Source organism: Protopterus annectens, chromosome 6.part0 (genome assembly GCF_019279795.1).
Source record: "Protopterus annectens isolate FY-2018-M chromosome 6.part0, PAN1.0, whole genome shotgun sequence".
In the NCBI taxonomy this organism is placed as follows: domain Eukaryota; kingdom Metazoa; phylum Chordata; order Ceratodontiformes; family Protopteridae; genus Protopterus; species Protopterus annectens.
The window spans coordinates 1,177,412,719-1,177,433,892 of record NC_056737.1 but is presented as its reverse complement, the minus strand read 5'-3'; the positions used below and the strand labels follow the sequence as shown (position 1 = coordinate 1,177,433,892).

Sequence of the window (21,174 nt, the reverse complement as noted above, 5' to 3'; positions counted from 1 at the left end):
GTCTTTTAATAGACGAAAAGGAAAGTCCTTTGTGCAACATCTCAGTTAAATATTGTAGAATCTGAGGAATGTCTGGAGCAAGGGGATTTTGGCCTTTAACCTGGTTCCAGGCGCAAAATCTTTTCCATTTGTCTGAATAAGCTTTCCTGGTGCTGGGCCTCCTGGCCTCCAGAATGACATCCATAATAGCTTTAGATAGAGGAGTTGGCTGGTTGTTTAGGTGATTTGCCATGCCGCCAGATTTAAAGTCTTGAGCTGGCTGTGTAGAATCTGGCTGTCTTGCTGGGTGAGCAGGTGAGAAATTTGTGGTTAAATCCATGGTGGGCCATGGGCCATGTTCCTTAGTATTGGATACCAGTGCTGGTGTGGCCAGTCTGGAGCAATGAGTATCATTTGTGGCCTCTCTAATTTGACTTTCAGCAGCACCTTTGCTAAAAGAGGCAGTGGAGGGAAGGCATACACTGTCAATGTTTTCCAACTGAATGCGAGGGCGTCCACTTTCCAAGCTTGTGGGTGGAATGTCATTTTGCAAAATTTTTGAAGTTGGTAGTTTTGGGGGATGGCAAACAGATCTATGTCTGGGCGTCCCCATTTTTGAGTTATCATTGCAAATACTTGTGGATCCAGTTTCCACTCGTGAGGATCCATGATGTTTCTGCTTCGGTAGTCTGCCAATGTGTTTTTCTTTCCTGGCAGGAATTGTGCTTGTAATTGAACTTGGCAAGTCAGTGCTGTGTTCCACAAGGTCATTGCTTACCTGCATAGAGGGTAGGAGTGTGTACCCCCTTGCTTATGTACCACATTACTGTGGTATTGTCTGTCTTTATTATCAGTTGTCCTGGATGTAAGAGGTCCTTGAAAGCCGTTAGGGCATTCTGTACAGCTAGCATTTCTTTTTGATTGATGTGCAGATGCCTTTGATCTGTAGTCCATTTGCCTTGAAGGCACTGTCCTCCCATGTGTGCTCCCCAGGCATAGTCCGATGCATCTGTTGTTATAGTTTCCCTGGCTGTGGGTAAGGTAAAAGGCTGACCCTTGTTGAGGTGACATGCCTGTGCCCACCATAGAAACTCCTGTTGAAGACATGCCTGTACCCACCATAGAAACTCCTGTTGAAGGCAGGGAATGAGTGGTATCATTGTTTCCTGTTGAAGGCAGGGAATGAGTGGTATCATTGTTTCCAAGCTGTGGCTGTGTTGAGTCCATACGCTTTTCAGGTACCATTGTAATTTCCTCATTTGCAGTTTTGCAAATGGTATTAGTAGTATGCAAGATGCCATGAATCCCAAGGCCTGCAGAATTTTTTCTTGCAGGGAGTTGGGTCTTTGTTGCCATTATTTTGAAGTATTGAGTCAGTTGCTGTTGCTTGTCTGACGTGAAATAAGCCATCTGGGCCATTGTATTCAAGCTGGCACCCAGGAATATTATGTTCTGTGAGGGCACTAGTTTTGATTTCTTTTCGTTTACTGTGTACCCTAGACAACTTAGAAGGTGTTTGACAAATGCCAGATGTTGTAAAAGAATGTCCTTGCTTTCTGCTTGAATAAGGCAGTCTTCCAGGTATGGGTATATCTGAATTCCTCTTTGTCTGCAGTATGCAATTACTGGTGCCAAGCATTTTGTGAAGACCCTGGGCGCAGTAGATAAGCCAAAGGGCAGTGCAGAGAATTGATAATGGGTTGAACCTGCAATGAAACGGAGGTAGCTTCTGCAATTTTGTCTGATAGGGACATGCAGGTATGTCTCCTTGAGGTCCAACGTTACTAGCCAAGCCTTCTTGCCCAACATGGGAAGAAGCTGCTGTAGTGTTAGCATCTTGAATTTGGGTACTTGCAAATAGGTGTTTAGAATTGAAAGGTCCAGAATGGGTCTCCATGCTTTGCCCTTCCTGGGGACTAGAAAGAGTCTCGAGTAAAATCCTTGTCCTTGCTCCTGTGTAGGTTCCTGGTGAATGGCTCTAATGTCCATGAGAGCTGTAATTTGTTTTTGTGCCTCTGCCCATTGATTTGGTGGCACGTTTGGCATTCCTTTTATCCTTGGCAAGGTGTGAGAATGGAACCTGTATCCATGTGAGATAATATCTAGGACCCATTTGTCTTTTGTGATGATGTGCCAGTTGTCTGCAAAGTGCTAATTTTCCTCCCAAGGGAGCTGCCAAGAAAGATTTGTTTGGCAGTTTGTGGGTTAAGTCATTGCGTTTGTCTTCTGGTAGCTTGGGGCCTGTCTTCTCCTCCTTTCTGGGTAGCGGCACCCCATTGGTGAGGTTTGTAAGGGCCTTGTGACTGACCTCTGCCCCTTGGGCGTCTGTATTTGCCCCTCTGCGGTCTGTCAGAAGCTGGAAAGGACCAATTTTTAGTTGGCCAATTTCTGCTGAAACGAGGGGGTTGTACCTGTAAAAAAATCCTTGACCGTCTGCATAGACTTTGCCTTATCCTTCATTTTCTTTAAAACCTCTTCTGCTTTGACACCAAATAAGACATCCTGCTGTAAAGGTGCATCCAACAATTGTGCTTTAACATGATCAGGCAGGGTTTGTTCTTTTAGCCAAGCATGTCTGCATATGACAGACCCAGTCACAGCTGCTCTACAGGAAGCTTCCAATGAATCAAATCCACATTGTAAAGTATGTTTGCCCACCTGTTCAGCTGCATGCAACAGATCCTGCATTTCCTTGTATACAGAGTGTTCAGAATGCTTGCTCATCTTTAGTTTTAATTGAGACATTCGGAATTTCTGATATTTCAGCATGTGAAACTGACAATTTAATGCTCTCATAGCTAGAGTAGCTGAGGTGTATACCTTCTTTCCCCACCTATCTAGTGCTCTGGATTCCCTTTCAGAGGGTACAGGATTTTTAGCCATAGAAGCCTTAGCCTCTTTGGGACCCTGGGAAATTGTTTCTGGGTCACCAACAGGGCTTTTATAAAGGAATTTGTGTGAGTCAGGGACTCTGTAGTACCTTGTCTGGTTTGGCTGGAGCAGGAGGTAGAGAGTCTGGATTAAGACTAGATTCTAAGTAAACATTGTCCACAATGTCTAAAACTGGAGGGATAGCAAGTGGTCTGTGCTGGGGAAGTAAAAGAAACTCTCGGAGCCTTTTCTTTGAATCAGAGTAGTCCTGGCCTTCCCAGTGGAAATGTTCCCTCATGGTATGTAAAGTTTCCCCAAAAGAATAGCCCTCAGGGGGAGATGCTGAGGGGATAGAGTCTTCAGCATCAGAGTCTTCGTAAGGGGCAAAGGAGTAATCCTGTTCCTCAGAAGAATCTGAGGAAATTGAAACCTGATCAGAGGAAGCATAATCCTCCTCTTGTCTTGGCCTTTTGTCTGGAGGAGGATGGGAACCCCTGATTAGAGTAATCAAATCTTCAGCCATCTTAAGCATCTGTTTCTTAGGCATGGGGCCTTGAACTGGAGACTGATGTACAATCTTTTTAGGTTTTAATGGAGTTTTAAGCTTAGCATGAGTGTAGTCGGTCTGAAGACACCTTCTGCAACCGAAGGTGTTTCTACTGCACCAGGATCTCCTCTGCTCTGGTGTCGGAAGGGCCTAATGAAGATGGATGCGTCGGCCTAGTACTCTCCGTTTGAGAATCTGAAGCTGTCTGGGGTTCCAATTCTGCGGTCGTCAGGGGCTGCATAGGCGCCTCACTGAAAACTGGAGAACCGGCGACAGGCCCAGCAGAGGCCTCGGAGTCTGGCTTGGTTCTAGGCTGCCTGTCCTTTTCTTTGTGTTTTTTATGCATGCTGGTCGTCGGTTGCTCCGACGGCATGGTATAATTAAATTTCCTACCAAAGTAGTGTCGAGCGAAATCAAAACGACGCTTGATGGTTCGTTTATTGAACCTAGCACAAAACTGACAACCAGTGACGTCATGGTCTGGGCCTAGGCAAGGAATACAATAAGAATGGAAGTCCTTATGAGGTATTTGCTTCCCACAAGAAATGCAATTGTTTAACTTTTTCTGACATCAGACTAAGGCAAGAAAAGGTTCCCCAACGGGGTACTTAGCTTTATTGAAGACTTCGGACTGAAATTCGATTAAAAAATCTCAGGTGTCGGCCGACCGGCACTTGTGAACTGTTTCTGCTTCGGGCACTGCGCAGCAAGAAAGACTTTAGAAAATGGCATCGGATGCCTCATATATACCCCTGGCACACTGACGTCAGGGAGGAAGCGACAGCAACCGACACTGTACCAAGACTTTGGAACTCCGGCCGACTGCGGGACCGCCTGACGGCAGGATAACCCAAGTGTGAGGACTGCAGCAGGGTAACACGATGAACACCATAAGGATTATTTTTCAGTTAAGAGGTGTCTTGAAAAAACAAAGCTAAATTCATTTTCCTGGTATAAAGTTTTAATTCTGTAAGCAATTCAGTTATTTTTGCTCACCCGTTAGGTATGAAGGTCAGCCCCTTGCTAGAAATATCAGTGTGTTCAGATCTCAAATCAATTATGCTATAATTATAAATTTTGAAATCTCAGGTACTGTTAGTGACTAACTGATGGGTCTTATGCCAATGTTTTCACCTACCAGTTCTAATTGTAATTCCTCTATGGATAAGAAACTGTTCTCAGTTTCTTCCAGGTGAATGGGGCATTCCCCCATTTGGAAAAATTCTCCCTCTTGTTGCTCAGCCATTCTGACCTCCTAAGATTGCCTTCTTCTAAAGGGATAGACCGTTGGTTTTCCATTTGTGCATCACCGATGTGATGTTAACCATACCTTCGTTATCAATAAAAACACCATCACTAACTTCCTCGTCTGTATGAGTTTGTCCACATGGTGGCTTAGGATAAGCCCTTCCATTGGAATAGTCCAAATGATCTCTCTGCAACTTACGGGTCTTTCTTTCAGTTACAATTTTACTGTGATTGTCTATTTGTATAAATACCTCACGATATTGATTTCGGCAGGCAGTATATGCTTTATCATATTTTGATTATCTAAAGCAATAATTTTTTGATTTAGATCTTCCATTTTCATTTTTTGATTTAGATCTTCTATTTTCAGAGTGTTATGTTTTATTAAAACATCAAGAAGTTCACACCCCTGCCAGTCGAATAGTTGAAGGAGCTCTTTGTGAAGTGTACTATTTTCAATTAACCCCATTGGATACTTCCAGTATCGTAAGCCCTTTGGCACTTGTTTTTGCTTTACACATTCCTTGAAATAAACATTGTCATGTACTGTTTTCCTGTACTGCCATTCAATATTATGAAAATCATCCAGTAAAGTAGCAAAAGTAAGCAATTTCTTACCCATATCTGCAGAGGTACCATCTATTTGGTTTAGCCATTGCTGTAAATTTAAATCCAAATTTATTGTACCAGCATCAGAGGTGGTAGCCAAAGGAGCCGACGGCTGATCATGCTGTCACTGCCCCGGTGGATACTATCCAAACTTTCATCACTATCAGTTCTTTGTTGCATGGAAAGATGTAGAACCATTTCACCAACAGCCAAGGTATTACCAGACAATTGCTGTATAAGCTGTGTTAAGTTTGCAACTGATTCTAGTAACACCTGAAACCGCATCTTATGAACTGCCAGAAGCCATACCAATAATAAATATGAAGAAACTAATAAATACCAGCAGCTCAAAAACACAGTCCAGGTTTTATCATCAAAAATCTGGACAAAGGCCCATGAAAAAATATGTCAATCAGCGTACAGATTTGTACCTAACATTTGCATACATAATTATGTAACCCCATCCACTTCAATGGAATTGTGGGATACCAACTTTCAAAACACAAACTGAAGAACAGACAACCAAAATATGGCCCCAGCCTGGCCCAGACCCTCCACTAATCCCTTCAGCAGTATGTCTCAGAGTATGTACAAACACCAAAATGAAACATTTCCCCTTAAAGGAGGCACTCTGCAGCTTTCTTTGGGCGGTGCCTTACCAGACTATATTGTTTACAAGCACCATCCCAATGCCCATTTCCTACAGATGATTCTAATATCCCTATTCTGGGGAAATGTTCTAGGATTCTTTAAATTAATTCTTACAGCTGTCAGATTTTGCATCGTTCATTCTCTACACAACTTGGACTAATCTTTGCAGGGTTGTCCGCACCACGAGCACACAGCTTAAGACAACATGGCTCTATGGCTCACAAGGATATGAGCATTGCTCCATCAGGACAAGGTTACAGTTCCAGAAAGGCTGATCTGATCCAGTTAAAAGCAATAAAGAGATTTTTAAAAATAGATGATACAACACTACATGGTCTGGAGTTCTGGTCTCAGCTTGCATGTATATATTAAGAAAGCAAACCTAATGTACAGTTTAAAAGTACACATTTGCTGATCTCATCTGAGATTTCACTAAGTGGAAATTATTTTGTTTTCTTGGTTAGTTAAATTACACACATTACCAAGCCCCAGCAATCTTCGGCTATCGCCAGCTCCATTCTCACCCTTCTGGAGGTAAAGAGCTTTTTGTAGCCAATCTCAGATGTAACCTCAGAAGTACCAGTGGAGAGAGCTATGGTGGGAGAGGGAGCACTTACTGGACACCTTCAGCTATGTAGTTAGACCAGTCACCTTCCGTAGCCAGGTGGTGCAGCATGCAGTACCATTTTAAACTCTGATGCATAGTTCTACATATCATAAATTGGTAGGTGTCATTCTGCAATTAGATAATATGTTGGGCCTTCTGGTCTCCACCAAGACAAACTAATGGCACAGTCCCCTAAATTTGCCATCCATATGGGAGAAGGGCACACTAGCAGATACTTTGCCGTATTACTGCAGCCAAGCCGACCCTTTATCTAGTTCAAAAACTCCACAAATTGATTTCCAGCCTCTGCGCCACTATGTTAGCTGTCAAGATGGAATGCATTTTAAGTCATAAAATTAATGTTTTCGTACCAAACATAGTCCTGATGAGGAATGAGGATGAGATTTTGTGAACTGTCTGTACATTAATAGATTTGTAAATTTACAGCCTCTTAGAATGATAAATGTATTCAGTTTTGGCTGTCCTGAAGGTAAAAACTACAAAATGCTGTCAGCATAATGGTATATAAAAATGTTGCCAGTGTGTTACTGTTAGCAATTACATGCCGTCTAATAATATCCCCAAGTTCAAAATTTTCAGAGTAAAGAGAATTTATTCTACAGTCAGCTAATAAAGAACAGTATTTCAGTGAACTTGAAACATGGCTCATTGCAAGGGGGTATATTCCAAAGCATTAAACACAACAGCAAATACTCAGCAGAGATAAAACAAAGTGTGCCATCATAGGTTGGTACTAGGCTATCAGCCCTAGGGCCTGTACAAGCCTAGCCATAACAATTCCCTGGCCATTTCTTCCCACACTATTTACTTCCCTGGACCCCTGTCTAGCAGGGCGACTGACGTGATCCCCAGGGTGAATTTCCTTTCTCCCATCCAATTGTCAAGGTTCCTTTTGAAGAGGACCAAAGAGGCACTCTGCTTGACATGTATGAGCAATCTATTCCAGAGTCTGGGGAGTCTCTGGGTCAGGAACCTATCCCTCCAGCATGTTTTGTTTATTGTGATGACAAGATTTAGATCCCTGGAGCGTGTGGCTCTGAGGGATTGGGATTTCTTTAAGTGTAGCATGTCCAACAGCACTGGGTTTGACATGGCCTTGTATGTTAAGCAAAGATCACCTCTGAGTAGATGATATGTGACAGAGTATAGCTGGAGTTTTTTAAGGCGGTCAGTGTAGGGCATCTGCTTTAGGCCTGTAATTCTTTTAGTGAGGTATTTCTGTGGCCTTTCCAGTTGTTGCAGATGTCTTGAGAGGTACATACCAAACGGGGCATTGTATTCTATAACGGGTCTAATGAGGGATGAGTACAGTGGGACAATGACCTCCTTTTTTCTGGATGAAAAGCCCTTAGTGATGAGGTGTGCCACATAGAAGGATTTCCTGACTGTTGTGGTGATGTGGTTATCGAAGGTGAGACCACTGTCCACCTGTGTCCCGAGGTCTCTTATCAAACTTTCGGTGTTTAGTGTACTGCCACCTATATGGTAATTCACGGATACAGGTTTTTTCCCCAAAGGGGATAACTATACATTCCTTGGCATTGAGCTTGAGCCCATGGCTCTGGCACCAAGCATCTGTTTCTGTAAGGCCCTTTTGTAGAGTATCCACATCATTTGGGGATTCAATAATGGCTCCCAGTTTGCAGTCATCTGCAAACTTTGTTATCCAGAGTCCCTTAGTGTTGGCCTGTACTTCAGAGAAGTAGATGCCAAACAAGAGCGGTCCCAGGACTGAACCCTGAGGTACTCCACTTGTCACTTGTCTGGAGCTGGATTTGGAGTTGGCTACTTTTACAGTGTGGGTTCTATCATGTGATGTTGGCTGCATGTCATGTAATATATTTGGACCTATATATAAAGAGCTGGTTCTATGCATTGTTTTGTATTGAGAAAGGATTGTATCCGAAAGCTTTACTTATATAAAGTGTTTATTCAGTGGTTTCCTGCCTTGTTCTTTGCATTTTGGTTCCTGGCGTTTATTTTCTTCTATCAGTAAGCCAGTTAGCAACCCATTGGGTGACATAGGGATTAATGCCCAGCTTAGTAAGTTTATCTATGATTCCAGAGTGGGGGATGGTGTCAAAGGCCTTGGCAAGGTCTAGATAGGCTGTGTGGACCACCTTACCCTTGTCTATGGCTCTGGAGACTGATTCGAAGAAGTCAATCAAGTTCAGGAGACAAGATCGGCCCTTCACAAACCCAAACTGGGTGGGGTACAGTGTTTGAAGGTTGCCAATGTCTTTGTTTACAAGTTCCATGATAATACGCTCCATGGTCTTGCAGATGAGGCTTGTCAGACTGATGGAACGGTAGCTTCCGGGATCCAAGGTGGATCCCCCCTTGTGGAGTTTGATAACTGTAGCTGTGCCCCACTCAGTAGGCATGAAACCTGAGGTGAGGCTATGATTAAACATGACACTTAGGTGAGGTGCCAGTTCATATTGTAGTTCATGTAGTACACAGCCCGGGATGTCATCTGGTCCCATGGATGCTGTATTCTTAGCTTTGGAGAGTGTGTTTTTTACCTGTGTGGCCGTTACTGGAATTTGGCAATCTTCTGGTATTGAGATGGGCCATTTAGGGGGTGAGAGGGGGGTGAAGTTGGCACTGAATCTATCTGCCAGGATATTGGCAGTATCCTGGGGATCAGTATATTTAATGCCATTCTGTTTTAGCTCAGAGCAGATCTGAGCATTGCCATTTAGATTATTGACATAGTTATAGAATGTCTTGTTGTCTTTGGAATCTTTGGCAATTTTATTTTCGTAACTAGCTTTGGAGGATTTTAGGAGGGATCGCAGTTTCTTACTGAGACTGGTAAGGAAGTTTTTTGCATCCTGGGATTTTCCTCTTTTCTGCAACAGTTTCTTCCTTTTGTTGTAAAGTTTGTTTATGGCAGGGGGCCACCAGATTGGCTTCTTTTTTTTGGATGAGAGCATCTTGGTTCTATTTGGGATGGCACGATTTATGCATGAGTGGATGTGCTCATACAGTGCCTAAGTGTAGGATTCAGCAGTTGAACTTTCAGCTCCCGTCTGCATGGGTGTCATGGAGTTTGTCACTTCTGACTTGAGTAGCATGAAGTTGGCTTTGGAGAAGTTTTTTATGGAGGTTTCCTTACTAGGGGGTGGGATGTGGATGTTAAGGGTGATTAGCTTATGGTCAGACGTGACTAACGAAGGGGTTCCATAGGTGTGGAGCATCGATTTCCCATGCTGGTAATGACCAGGTCTAGGATATTGGAGCCCCTGGTGGGACTATGGATTAGTTGATCCAGGGCATTGGAATTTATGAATTCCAAGAACCGTTGGGCAAAGGTGTTGGTACATGAGTAGCTTTCCCAGTTAATGGCAGTGTAGTTAAAATAACCCAGTATTAGGGTGTTTGGTTTTATCTTAATATTTTCCAGTATGTTTAGAAAGGTGTAGTGAGAATCCTGGGGTATGGTGGGGGATCTGTAGCAAGCTACAATTTGGATTGCAGTCTTACCTAGTGTTAGTTGCACCTGGAGAATTTCAGACACATTGTGTTGGGCAACTAGCCTGGTGGTGTGAATATCCTTGGTGAATATTGACACTCCTCCACCTTTAGTGTTTCGGTCCTGCTTTGGTGGCCGAAAAGTGTGGTAAGAGTTGTAGCCTGGTATTGCAGGCGTGCTCTCTGGGGCCTTGAACCAGGTCTCAGTTACTGCACAGATATAGATGTTCTCCATTTTTAGGAGTGTCTCGAGAGAGTGCATTTTGAGGTTTAGACTTCTAGCATTGAGTAGCATTACCTTCAGATTTTGCATGCTTGTACCTGTTACGGTGGTGGTTTTGTTCTTTGAACTTTGCCTAAAAAAGGCACTATAGGGGTGGCAAGAGCCTTAGCCAGTAACCTGAATCCCAGAGGTGACGGGTACAGACTATCTCTGGCAAAGCATTGTGGTCTGTCAATCATGTCGTCCCAGGCAGACAGATACTGGATCCCCTTTGAATGACACCAGAAGCTTAGCCAATTGTTGAAGTCAATCATTTTGTCCTTATATTGTGGTATCATTCTGGGCGAAGGCAGGATGCTACTCAGGGCTAGGGTCATACCTGCCTGGGCCACATGAACCGAGAGCTCTTCCATGTCTCTTCATGTAGTCCAGGGAGGTATGTCTCAAGTCATTCACTCCAACATGGACAATGACAGAGTCATATTTGTACTTGTTGTGGAGTGACTTTAGTGCATGCGTTATGTGGCGGATCCTGGCACCCGACAGGCAGTTGACTGTAATTTTCTCCTTATTCAACCTGGTGAGAGGGACATCAGTGTGCCGGACTATAGAGTCACCTATGACTAAAGTGTTAGGTACATTGTCTTGCCTTAGGGGCTGTTGCCGGGTGACACACAGGTGTTTTGAACTATGTGACACTTTGGTTGTGATTGGTGTTTGTTTGCGTTTCAGCTTCAGAGGTCCTTGTTGCTTGGGCAGGTTACAGTTAAGGGCCTCTTCATATGTGGATTTAGTGTTGCTATATGTGGGTGTTGGTGGTGTGGGTTTAGAAGGGCTATGTGTTGCTTGAGGTGTAGTGTGGGTGTTAAACCTTCTCCTCTTGACTGTCTAGCACAATCTTGGGTGGAGAGAGCTTTGCTTCCATTTTGGCTATGTAAGTGCATCTCTCACAGGTTGTAGTGTTGGGTGGTAGGAGGAGAGGGTTGTCTGTGTACATGAGGCAATTGCTGCATTGCCCCAGTATGCCCAGATTCACCAGGTGGACAGGAGAAATCCCTGAAAAGAATGGGTGGTTTTATACGGTTTAGTCTTAAGTTTACTATATTTTTTGGCAAAATCAATAATGCTTTTAGTGCAGTAATACAAAAACATTCATCAGTTTAAAAATGATGTGACTTTAGCTGGCTCTGCAGTGAGGTCCTAGAGAATTATTAGAAAAAGCAATTTTTTTAGGGTCATAAGAAAGGTTAAATTTAGAATGGAAAAAGGTTAGACTACAACAATCCACTTTGCAAAGTTCTGTACATAACAGATGCTTGAACTGTAACTTTGATACAGGGACTAACAGTAAATATACATTTTAGGTTAAACAATTCATCACATGGTCTATACATATACACACGGGTTCACTTCAAAATACTGAAAACTCATAATACTGAAAACTCATAATACTGAAAACTCATAATACTGAAAACTCATAATACTGAAAACTCATAATACTGAAAACTCATAATACTGAAAACTCATAATACTGAAAAACACACAGTACACCAACACTGACTGTATTGCAGCAGAAATACATACAGAAACAAAGAAAAGACAAACAATATCAGTTTAAACCAACTACAAGCAGGGGGTAAGCCCCCTGCACCCCCCTTTGTGGGGGGCAAGCCCCCCACACCCCCTGCTACTTAAATAGATCAACTCTGAGATCGCACTTCACTAAGATGGTATAGTACATTAAAAGGGAACATGACTAAGGTTACAACAGGCAGTCGTGAAGCACGTGATGGTAGGTTTGCCATTTTCTTTTGATCGCAGACTTGATAAATTTAAGTAGCAGGGGGTGTGGAGGGGAGCTTGCCCCCTGCTTATAATTGTAGATGAGTAATATGTTTCTGTATATCTTTATGCTGCAATACAGTCAGTGTTGGTGTCCTGTATGTTTTTCAGTATTATGAGATTTATTATGAGCTTTCAGGATTTTGAAGTGAACCCATACACAATCACATAAATGTCCCGCTCTGCCTTCAGCTATAATCCTACTTGCAGTAAACACACATGGCAGCCGTTATACAGATACACCTCTTCTGCCTGCAGCCGTTAAAAGGTTTCTCCTAGATAAAAAGTAATAATCCTGCTGGGAATAGGTAAGTAAACGCACACAGAATGAAAGTAATAATGTTAAAAGTACAAGTTTCTCCAGCCTGATAAGGAAGTCATTGCAGCTATAACAATGTAAACGTTAAGCTCCTGCAGCCGTTACAACTGTAATAAAAATATTAAGTTCTCCTGCAGCTGTTACATAAAAAGAAAAGCACAAGTTTCTCCAGCCTGATAAGTAAAAAAAGAAGCCGTTGCAGCTATAACAATGTAAACATTAAGGATACACACCAGCCGTTAAAAGGCTTGTCCTACATAAACAGTAAAAGTAATCACATAAACCAACTTCCTGCTCTGCCAGTCTCCCTTCAGTTCAGCTATAATCCTGCTTGCAGTAAACGCACATAGAATAAAAACACACATGACAGCCATTAAATACAGATACACCACTTCTGCCTGCAGCCATTAAAAGGTCCGTTTCTCCTAGATAAAAAGTAATCACATAAGCTATAATCCAGCTTGCAGCAGCTAAGTAAAAGCACACAGAATAAAAGTAATAATTATAAATGTTAAGTACAGAATAATGTAAACTTTAAAAGAAGCATAAGTTTCTCCAGCCCGACAAGCAAAAAAAGGAAGCCGTTACATAATGTAAACATTAACAGTAAGCTGCTGTAGCCGTTACTTACACAACTGTAATAAAAACGGTAAGGTCTCCTACAGCCGTGAAAAAAAGAAAAGCACACGTTTCTCCTGCCCTGCCTGATAAGTAAAACAAGGAAGCCGAATTTGGAGCTGCAATAATGTAAACATTAAGGTCTCCTGGCTGCATCCATTACATAAAAAAAATCTATTTTCTACCTGGAGGAGCAGAGGCGGGGAAGAATATGTGCTGTGCACTGACAGACCGGTCTGCAGAAAATGACATTGCACACGGCCTGTACATGATGACGTCAGGAGTTAAAAAAACAGGAAATTTGGAAATTGAAGTGACCATGCAGGAATTTGTGGCACCCCAATATTTTACCCAAAAAATTGTATTTACCAAGGAATTTGGTATGGTTGAGAGGTATGTTTCAGGCTCCTTTTGACCCTGCAAGCTTCTGTTTCCTTCCAGCATTGTTCTTGGAAGACCACCCTTCTTTTGTCCTTTAAACTAGAAGGGTGTCTGAACTTTAGGCTCTTATAGCTGTTCCTCCATTTTTGGTTTTTCACAGGGACAGGGTGTCTTAATACCAATTCTTCTTTTATGGTCAAGGGGTTAATGAGTTGTTTTCAATCTATTTGCCTACTTTTTTCCCTTCTCTGCAGTCTGCCAGTGAGAGGGTTCTTCACACCTTGAATTTGCATAGAGAACTCAGCTCAGGTATTGTATGGATAACACTAAGGCCATTTGCAAGTCTCAGCGAATTATTTCTTTACATCGTAGATCTCTTGGTTTGGCGGCGTCTAAAAGTAGTTTTGTACCTACCATAAATGTAGATGTCCGAGAGGAATGCATCTGCAGTCCTTACAAATGGGTTGTCCTGTCGTCAGGCAGCCCTTCGGTCGGCCGGATTCCAAAGTCTGGGTCTGGCTTTGGCTGGTGTCACACTTCACCCGACGTCATTGCAGCAGTTCAGGTATAAAGGCATCAGCCGACGCCATTTTCCTCAGTGTTTCTTGCCCCAGATGCCAGGTGCCCTCTTGGTTGGCTAAATTTGGATAAATGCCAAAGTTTCCAAATGGTAGAGAGCAAACACACAAAATAAACATGTATGTACATATATACAAACAAATACACCATAATAGATCCCCCCCAAGCTAGCTGAAGATTGGTAAGTACCCTAGGAGTACCTCAGAGGGGAAGGAGGGTGGGTAATCCTGACTGCAGATGCATTCCTCTCGGACATCTACATTTATGGTAGGTACAAAACTGTACTATGTCCTTCAAGGATGCATCTGCAGTCCTTACAAATGCTATGTCCTTCAAGGATGCATCTGCAGTCCTTACAAATGGGTAGAATACCATAGCTAAACTAGGGGAGGAGGTAATGAGAATAGATTATGGTGTAGTCAGGATCCCTTGCAAAACAGCAGTGGCAAAACCAGCACGGGATCTAGAGTATAGAGGTAAGTTATAATGCTTGGCAAATGTATGCACGGAGGTCCAAGTAGCAGCCTCTATAATGTCCTTGGTAGCCACTCCTCGTAAGAAAGCTGTGGTAGTGGCTGTGGCCCTTGTGGAGTGAGGTCTGATGTTCTCTGGAGTTTTCTTTCCATGGTAGGAGTAACAAAATCTAATGCAATTTCCTATCCATTTGGAGATTGTCTGTTTAGAAATTGGTTTTCCTTCTTTTCCTGTTGCATAAGCTACCAGAAGCTGGTCAGTTTTTCTATTGTTTTTTGTCCTGTCCAGGTAGTAGCGTAATTGCCTGTGTACATCCAAGGTATGTAAGAGCTGTTCTCCCCTGTTCTGTGGATTGGGAAAGAATGTAGGAAGGTGGATAGCCTGATTTAAAGATACTCTGGATACCACCTTAGGCATAAATGTAGGATTTGTTCTCATGGACACTATCTTGATGGAAGATCAGGAAGGGTTGTACTGCCATTAATGCCTGTAGTTCAGAGACCCTTCTTGCTGAAGTTATTGCCAGCAGGAAGGCAGTCTTCCAGGATAAGTATTGCAAGTCTGCTGTAGCTGCTGGCTCGAAAGGAGGTAGAGTCAGTTTTTCTAGCACAAAGTTCAATTCCCATGCTGGCAATGGAGGTTTCCTGGGAGGTTTTACATTTTTAATTCCCCTCAGAAACTGTCTGAGCAGAGGATGCGAGAAGACAGGAGGATCCAAGCTGTATTGTGCTGAAATAGCTGATGCATGTATCTTGATGGAGGAACAGGACAGGCCTGTATGGAAGAGCTCCGCCAAGTACTCCAGGATGTTGGCTATGTTCACCAGTGTCACATCTTGCCCCTTTGCAGTACTCCAGATGAGATATCTTTTCCATTTTGCTGCATAATTCTTTCTTGTTGAAGGTCTACGAGCCTCCAGGATTATGTCCTTAACCCTTTGGGATAAATTTGGGTTCATTTCTGTTATGTAATGTTCCAGGCAGTTAGCTGCAGAGTTTTTAGGTTTGGATGCAGAATGTTGTAGTTGTTCTGTCAGCAGTAATGGGATCAGGGGCAGTTTCCATATTTGTTCCCGGGACATGCTCCTCAGCAGTGGATACCAATGTTGTCTTGGCCAGTCTGGGGCTATCAGAATGATCCTCGGACGTTCCTCTTGGATCTTGAGAAGCACCTTGTGCATCAAAGGAAGTGGTGGGAATGCGTATGCTGTCAGGCTTTTCCAACTGAAGGATAGGGAGTCCACCTTCCAAGCAAGTGGGTGGTAAGTCCTTGTGCAGAATTTCTTCAACTGGTGATTGTATGGGGATGCAAACAAGTCTATTTGTGGTAATCCCCATTCTCTTGTGATGGTTTTGAAGATGTCCGGATGCAGCATCCATTCGTGGGCATCTGTTGTAATTCTGCTTAATATGTCTGCTAGAATGTTTTCCTTCCCTGGTACATAAATTGCCTGTAACTGAATGTTGTAGCTCAGAGCCACATCCCATAGGTCCAGTGCCAGCCGGCACAGGGGGTATGAGTGTGTGCCTCCCTGTTTGTTGATGTACCACATAACTGTGGTGTTGTCTGTCCTTATCAACAACTGGCCTTCTTGGAGAAGAGGTCTGAATGCCTGGATTGCCAATTTTACTGCCATCATTTCTTTTAGATTTATGTGCAGATGCAGTTGGTCTTGAGTCCATAGGCCTTGAATGCACTTGTCCATCATGTGTGCCCCCCAACCGAGGTCTGAGGCATCTGTCGTGATAGTTTGTCTTGGTTGACTTTTGCAGAAGGGCAGTCCTGTGTTTGATTGACAGGCCTGAGCCCACCATAAGAACTCTTGTTTCAGGCATGGGATCATTGGAATTTTGGTTTCCAGGCTGTGCTTGTGCTGAGACCACAAATTCTTTAGGTACCACTGTAGCTTTCTCATATGAAGCCTGGCATGAGGGATCAGTATTATGCAGGATGCCATGAAGCCTAGAGCTTGTAGCACTTTTCTTGCAGTTAGATGACTCTGCTTTGTTAATGCCAAGAAATAGAGAGGAAGTTGCTCTTTCTTTTCTGCAGTTAGAAATGCCATTTGTTTTGATGTGTCCAGTTCTGCTCCCAGAAAGGTTATTATTTGGGATGGAATCAGCCTTGACTTTTTGGTATTGACTGTGTATCCCAGGGCTTGTAGCAGGTAGATGACTCTTTGTAAGTCTTCTCAAAGTTATTTACCACTAAGCCATGACAGATATTAACTTTCTCTGACATCGGCTGAGGCAAGAAAGAGTCCCCAACGGGGTACTTAGCTTTATAGAAGTCTTCGAAGTAGTATTCGGTAGTAGTAATCTCTGGATCTGACCGACCGGCACTTGCGAACAGCTTCTGCTTCGGGCGCCACGCGGCAAGAAAGACGGAGGAAAATGGCGTCGGCTGATGCCTTTATAACCGAAGAACTGCCGCAATGACGTCGGGTGAAGTGCGACACCAGCCGAAGCCAGACCCAGACTTTGGAATCCGGCCGACCGAAGGGCTGCCTGACGACAGGACAACCCATTTGTAAGGACTGCAGATGCATCCTTGAAGGACATCAGGCCATTTCTTTTTGTTATTCTTTTCATAGAAAAGGCCCTTCTGTCTCTGTAAAGGCTTATTCTACCAGGACTATGGCCACTGTTAGTGTTCCAAGGATCTGGGTACCAACTCCATCCTTAAGGCTGCTACTCGGTCCCCTGTCCATACTTTCACTAACCATTACAAATTGGATGTTGTTTCTAGAACAAGGCCTGGCTTTGCTATCCTGCATGTTTTTTCTGTAGGGATTTTCTGGGCCTTCCTCCTCCCAATTTTCCTCTTGAGCTTTGGTACTCCCCATACTGCAACAGTGATATGGAAGGACAAAGCACGGTTGTGTAAAATCTTACCACAACAGTAGATGTCCTTCAGTGTTGTAGTCATTCTGTCCCCCCCCCTTTTCCTTTCTGGATGCACATGTTCCTCTTTTTCCTTGGACTGTTCCTCCTAGGGCCGTGAGTGGGGAGCGTACGTGTGACATATGACATCCCTATAACAAAGGCTTTGGTATACTGGCAGGGCATCTCTTAGTGAAGAATAATGTAACAGTAAAGGGAAGGACATCTACTATCATGGTTAAGACTTTACACAATTGTACCCCGTCACATCATGTCATGCATCCACATAACATTGAGTTATACTGCATCATAACTTTCCTCACCATCTATATGGAAACCACAATTGCCTTCCCAGAGCATCATTTTTTTACAAAGGTTTGTTATTGTATCTGCTTCCCCACAGAAGCACACTTTCTTCTTGTAGTTTCCAAAGTTATTACATACATACATAAGAGCTGAAGGGGCTAGAACCTACAGCTGTATATCATGAAGTAAATAATAATGTATAAGAAATGGACTGACACTGTTTATCATAAAGTATTATGACCATTTATCATTATTTACACTTGGCAGTGCACCATAAAATATGTACTAACAGCTGGTCATTTATTAAGCCATTCTTTCTTAGCTTCTATTTTTTTTTTTTGGGGGGGGGGCTAGCATGTTCAGTACTTTTTATGCAAAAACATTAATACACGATATCCCTATATCATATAGATGTAGTTCAGTAGAGGGATTCCTTCCTTTAATACTGCTTTTCTGCTACCAAAAAGATAAAGTCAGCAGAGGATAAGCAAGGAAGAGAGTCATGACAAGAGAAGCAAGTATTTCTTTTTTGGGGGGCTGAACATGCTAAGTTGAGCAAAAATGGGAAGATCACACAAAACCCATATGTCACCTGGTGGATAGCCAGCTCACTCACAGACAGGACCCAGGAATCTAGAACTGGGGAGTCCACTTCTACAAAGACACCAGCCCCAAGCAAAATCCATCAGGTATCAGTCCTGGGACTGATTCTTTTTTTAAATTACTTCTCTGAAGTCAAGACCAATGTCAAGGCCTCTAGCTGACCATATTTGCAGATGATTGCAAATTGGGAGCAGTCATAGAATACCCCACCGACACCAACATTCTCCAGGAAGGGCCGACACAAAACCAGTGTCAAAGAAATGCATAATAGTATCTATCTGGAAGTCATCCTCCCCTTGGTAACTATCATATTGATAAACACCCTTAAGAGCTGACCCAGTAGTCAAGGACTTGGAGACACACACACAGTAATCTAGACTTTGACCATCGTGTGTCTACAGTAATGAGGAAATCATTTTATATTTTTGCAACTTAAAGGTATGGCATCTAGGTTCAATGAGGTTCCATTATATTCAGCATTCATCTGACCTATCATTGAGTACAATGCATGTACCTAGCCAGGCATATCCAACAATTGGAATGTCCACAGTGGTTCCTCACTAAAAGAATAGAGGGCATAATTATCTTGTCCAGTGCAGCCTGCCTCAAAAGCCCTATCCTGTCTCCTACAGGCTGTTGAGAGATCTATGCTTGGCATACAAGGCGTTGTCAGTCCCAGTGCTGATGGACCTCCTCCAGTTCTGCAAAACAAACAGCACAAATTACCCATTCTAAAGACAAACCTTGCCTGTGGTATAAATAGGACCTGCTGGAGAGACATGTATACCAGACTGCCCCAGCTCTGGAACAGGCTCCCCATCCATGTAAAGCAGAGATCATCCCTAACCCAATTTATTTATTTTATTTTATTTATTTTACATTTGTTGACCGGGAAAGTCCGACTAGGTTCCATAGATCCTGTTTTCAGCGGAGGCCCAGGGAGAAATACTCCAGAAGCATGTCTTTAGAATGTGGGAGGAAACCGGAGTACCCGGAGGAAACCCACGCGAACGCAGGGAGAACATGTAAACTCCACACAGAAGGCACCCCAGCCGAGAATCGAACTGGAGAACCTCTTGCTGTGAGGCGGCAAGTGCAACTTGGACAACTGGATGGGGAACAAGAAATTTATCCCTGGTTTGGCACCTCTCTCTCTAATGGACACAGGCAGACTGTAAATGGTTCCTCTCCCAGGCCCCTGCTTATATTTACCAATGTTACCAGAACTGGTCAGATTTGGGATGCATGGCTAGGATTAAAAAGGCCCTTGTGGTCATTAGCCTAGTACAAACATATGAATGCAAATGAGGACAAAAGCAGAGATACAAAATTAATCTACTGTTTCCACCTTCAGGAGGAAAGCAACATGAGGGTGACACACTGGGAGAGGCAGGGTAAAATGGAAGAAAGCTGGACTGAAATTAGAGAGATGGCAGTTCAAAGGGAATTGGATACCTTTAGCCAACATACAACACAAAGATAACATGGACTGCATTGTCTATGCCTCTGGCAGTCACCCTTCTGTGTGAAGCATCATATGAAGGGTGGCTGATAGCAAGAACAAGAAAAGTAGCCGAGTTGAGTGTTGATTAAACCTGAACTGGATGGGTGGGAGCTGCGTGAGAGGGAACTGATAGCAGCAGTACCTTAGTGAGTTTCCTCCAAGGGGCAGTTTCCAGCAGTAGAGAGTAACCAGGTCCATGGGATGGCAGACAACACAGAGTATGACCAGAGCCTGGAAGACCTAGAGATATCCCATTTGAGACCAAAAAAGCCAGGTGACAGGATTGTACAATAGCATGTAAATAAAACAAAGTGGTCATTTTTAACCGTAAGGGCACAGGACAGCCAATTTTAGGCACTAACTACTTACACTAATCTCCAACAGTGCATTTTCAAAGGATCATGGACTTGTGAAATTTACCACCAGAAGGGTGGCAGAAAGGAAATCTAGAGACATTCAACCAGGCATGCAACAGGTAAAAAACAGAGGAGGCAAATGTTAAAATCACTTAAGAGTATATAGTCTACTCGATCCACAACTCCATTTTCCCATTTTTGCACATAGGCTCGGGGTTGAACAGTGACAATCTAGAGGCAAGGTTCACATCACAGGGTGGTTAACCCAGCTGAGTCTGTTCTTCCATACCACACACACTCACACCCACTCAAACCTGTGTCCAATCCACCTACTTCATGTCTTTAGAATGACATACAGACATCATACAGAAAGCACCTCAGCTGAAAGTTGAACTGGAAAACCTCTTCCTGTGACCCAACAATGCTATCTTCTATGCCACTAACTCTAATGTAAAAACTCAAAAGAATTATACCACCTCTCCTGTAATCTGGTTATTCCACGTGAGTCATACTAAGCACAGCACATTCGGTTTTATAACTTCTTGATTTTATGTTCTACAGGAGGAGCTAAAGGCGGACCATACCACATATACAAGGCATCATCCTGAACTCAAGGCACTGCTAGCAGACTTTCTTCAGTTTCTGCTGCTTAGAAAGCCAGAGGATGTCACAACATTTGCTGCAGAGTATTTTGCACCTTTTTCATCCCAGGAGGAGCCGGAACAGAGCTTCAGATCTTCTGAAACTTTATCAGTCTTTTCTGAAACAATTACTAAATAAAGTATTTTACTACTTTTGCAGGAATTCTTATACAAGGTATATTTTATGTGGTATTATAATAAACAGCAGTGATGGAAAAATCTTAGGTTTTCTTTTGTTTTACTGAATGTATGCAGAAGGCAATTAAAATGTAAAATTAAGACCATGATCTGATGTTGGCCCTCTTGTTCTGCTTTACTGATGGGTTACAGACCAGACTCAGCCGCCTTCAACATATTTTAGCTTCCAGGCTAGAGCTCCTCCCTTACCCACAATCCTCTGCCCCTAGCTCTACCTCCTCAGATCTCATTTGCCACT

The 21,174-nt window shown here is 43.1% G+C and overlaps 1 protein-coding gene across 1 annotated transcript in view; it reads left to right on the top strand.

Annotated features, from left to right (window-relative positions):
• LOC122804745 (ciliogenesis associated TTC17 interacting protein) overlaps window positions 1-20,958 on the top strand; it is a 2,188,718-nt gene extending 2,167,760 nt beyond the window's left edge. The window contains exon 10 of the mRNA XM_044074809.1: window positions 20,659-20,958. Coding sequence (XP_043930744.1) covers window positions 20,659-20,877 — 219 coding nt within the window. The 3' untranslated portion in view covers window positions 20,878-20,958. The remainder of the gene's footprint in view (window positions 1-20,658) is intronic.
• Window positions 20,959-21,174: the final 216 nt, after the last annotated feature.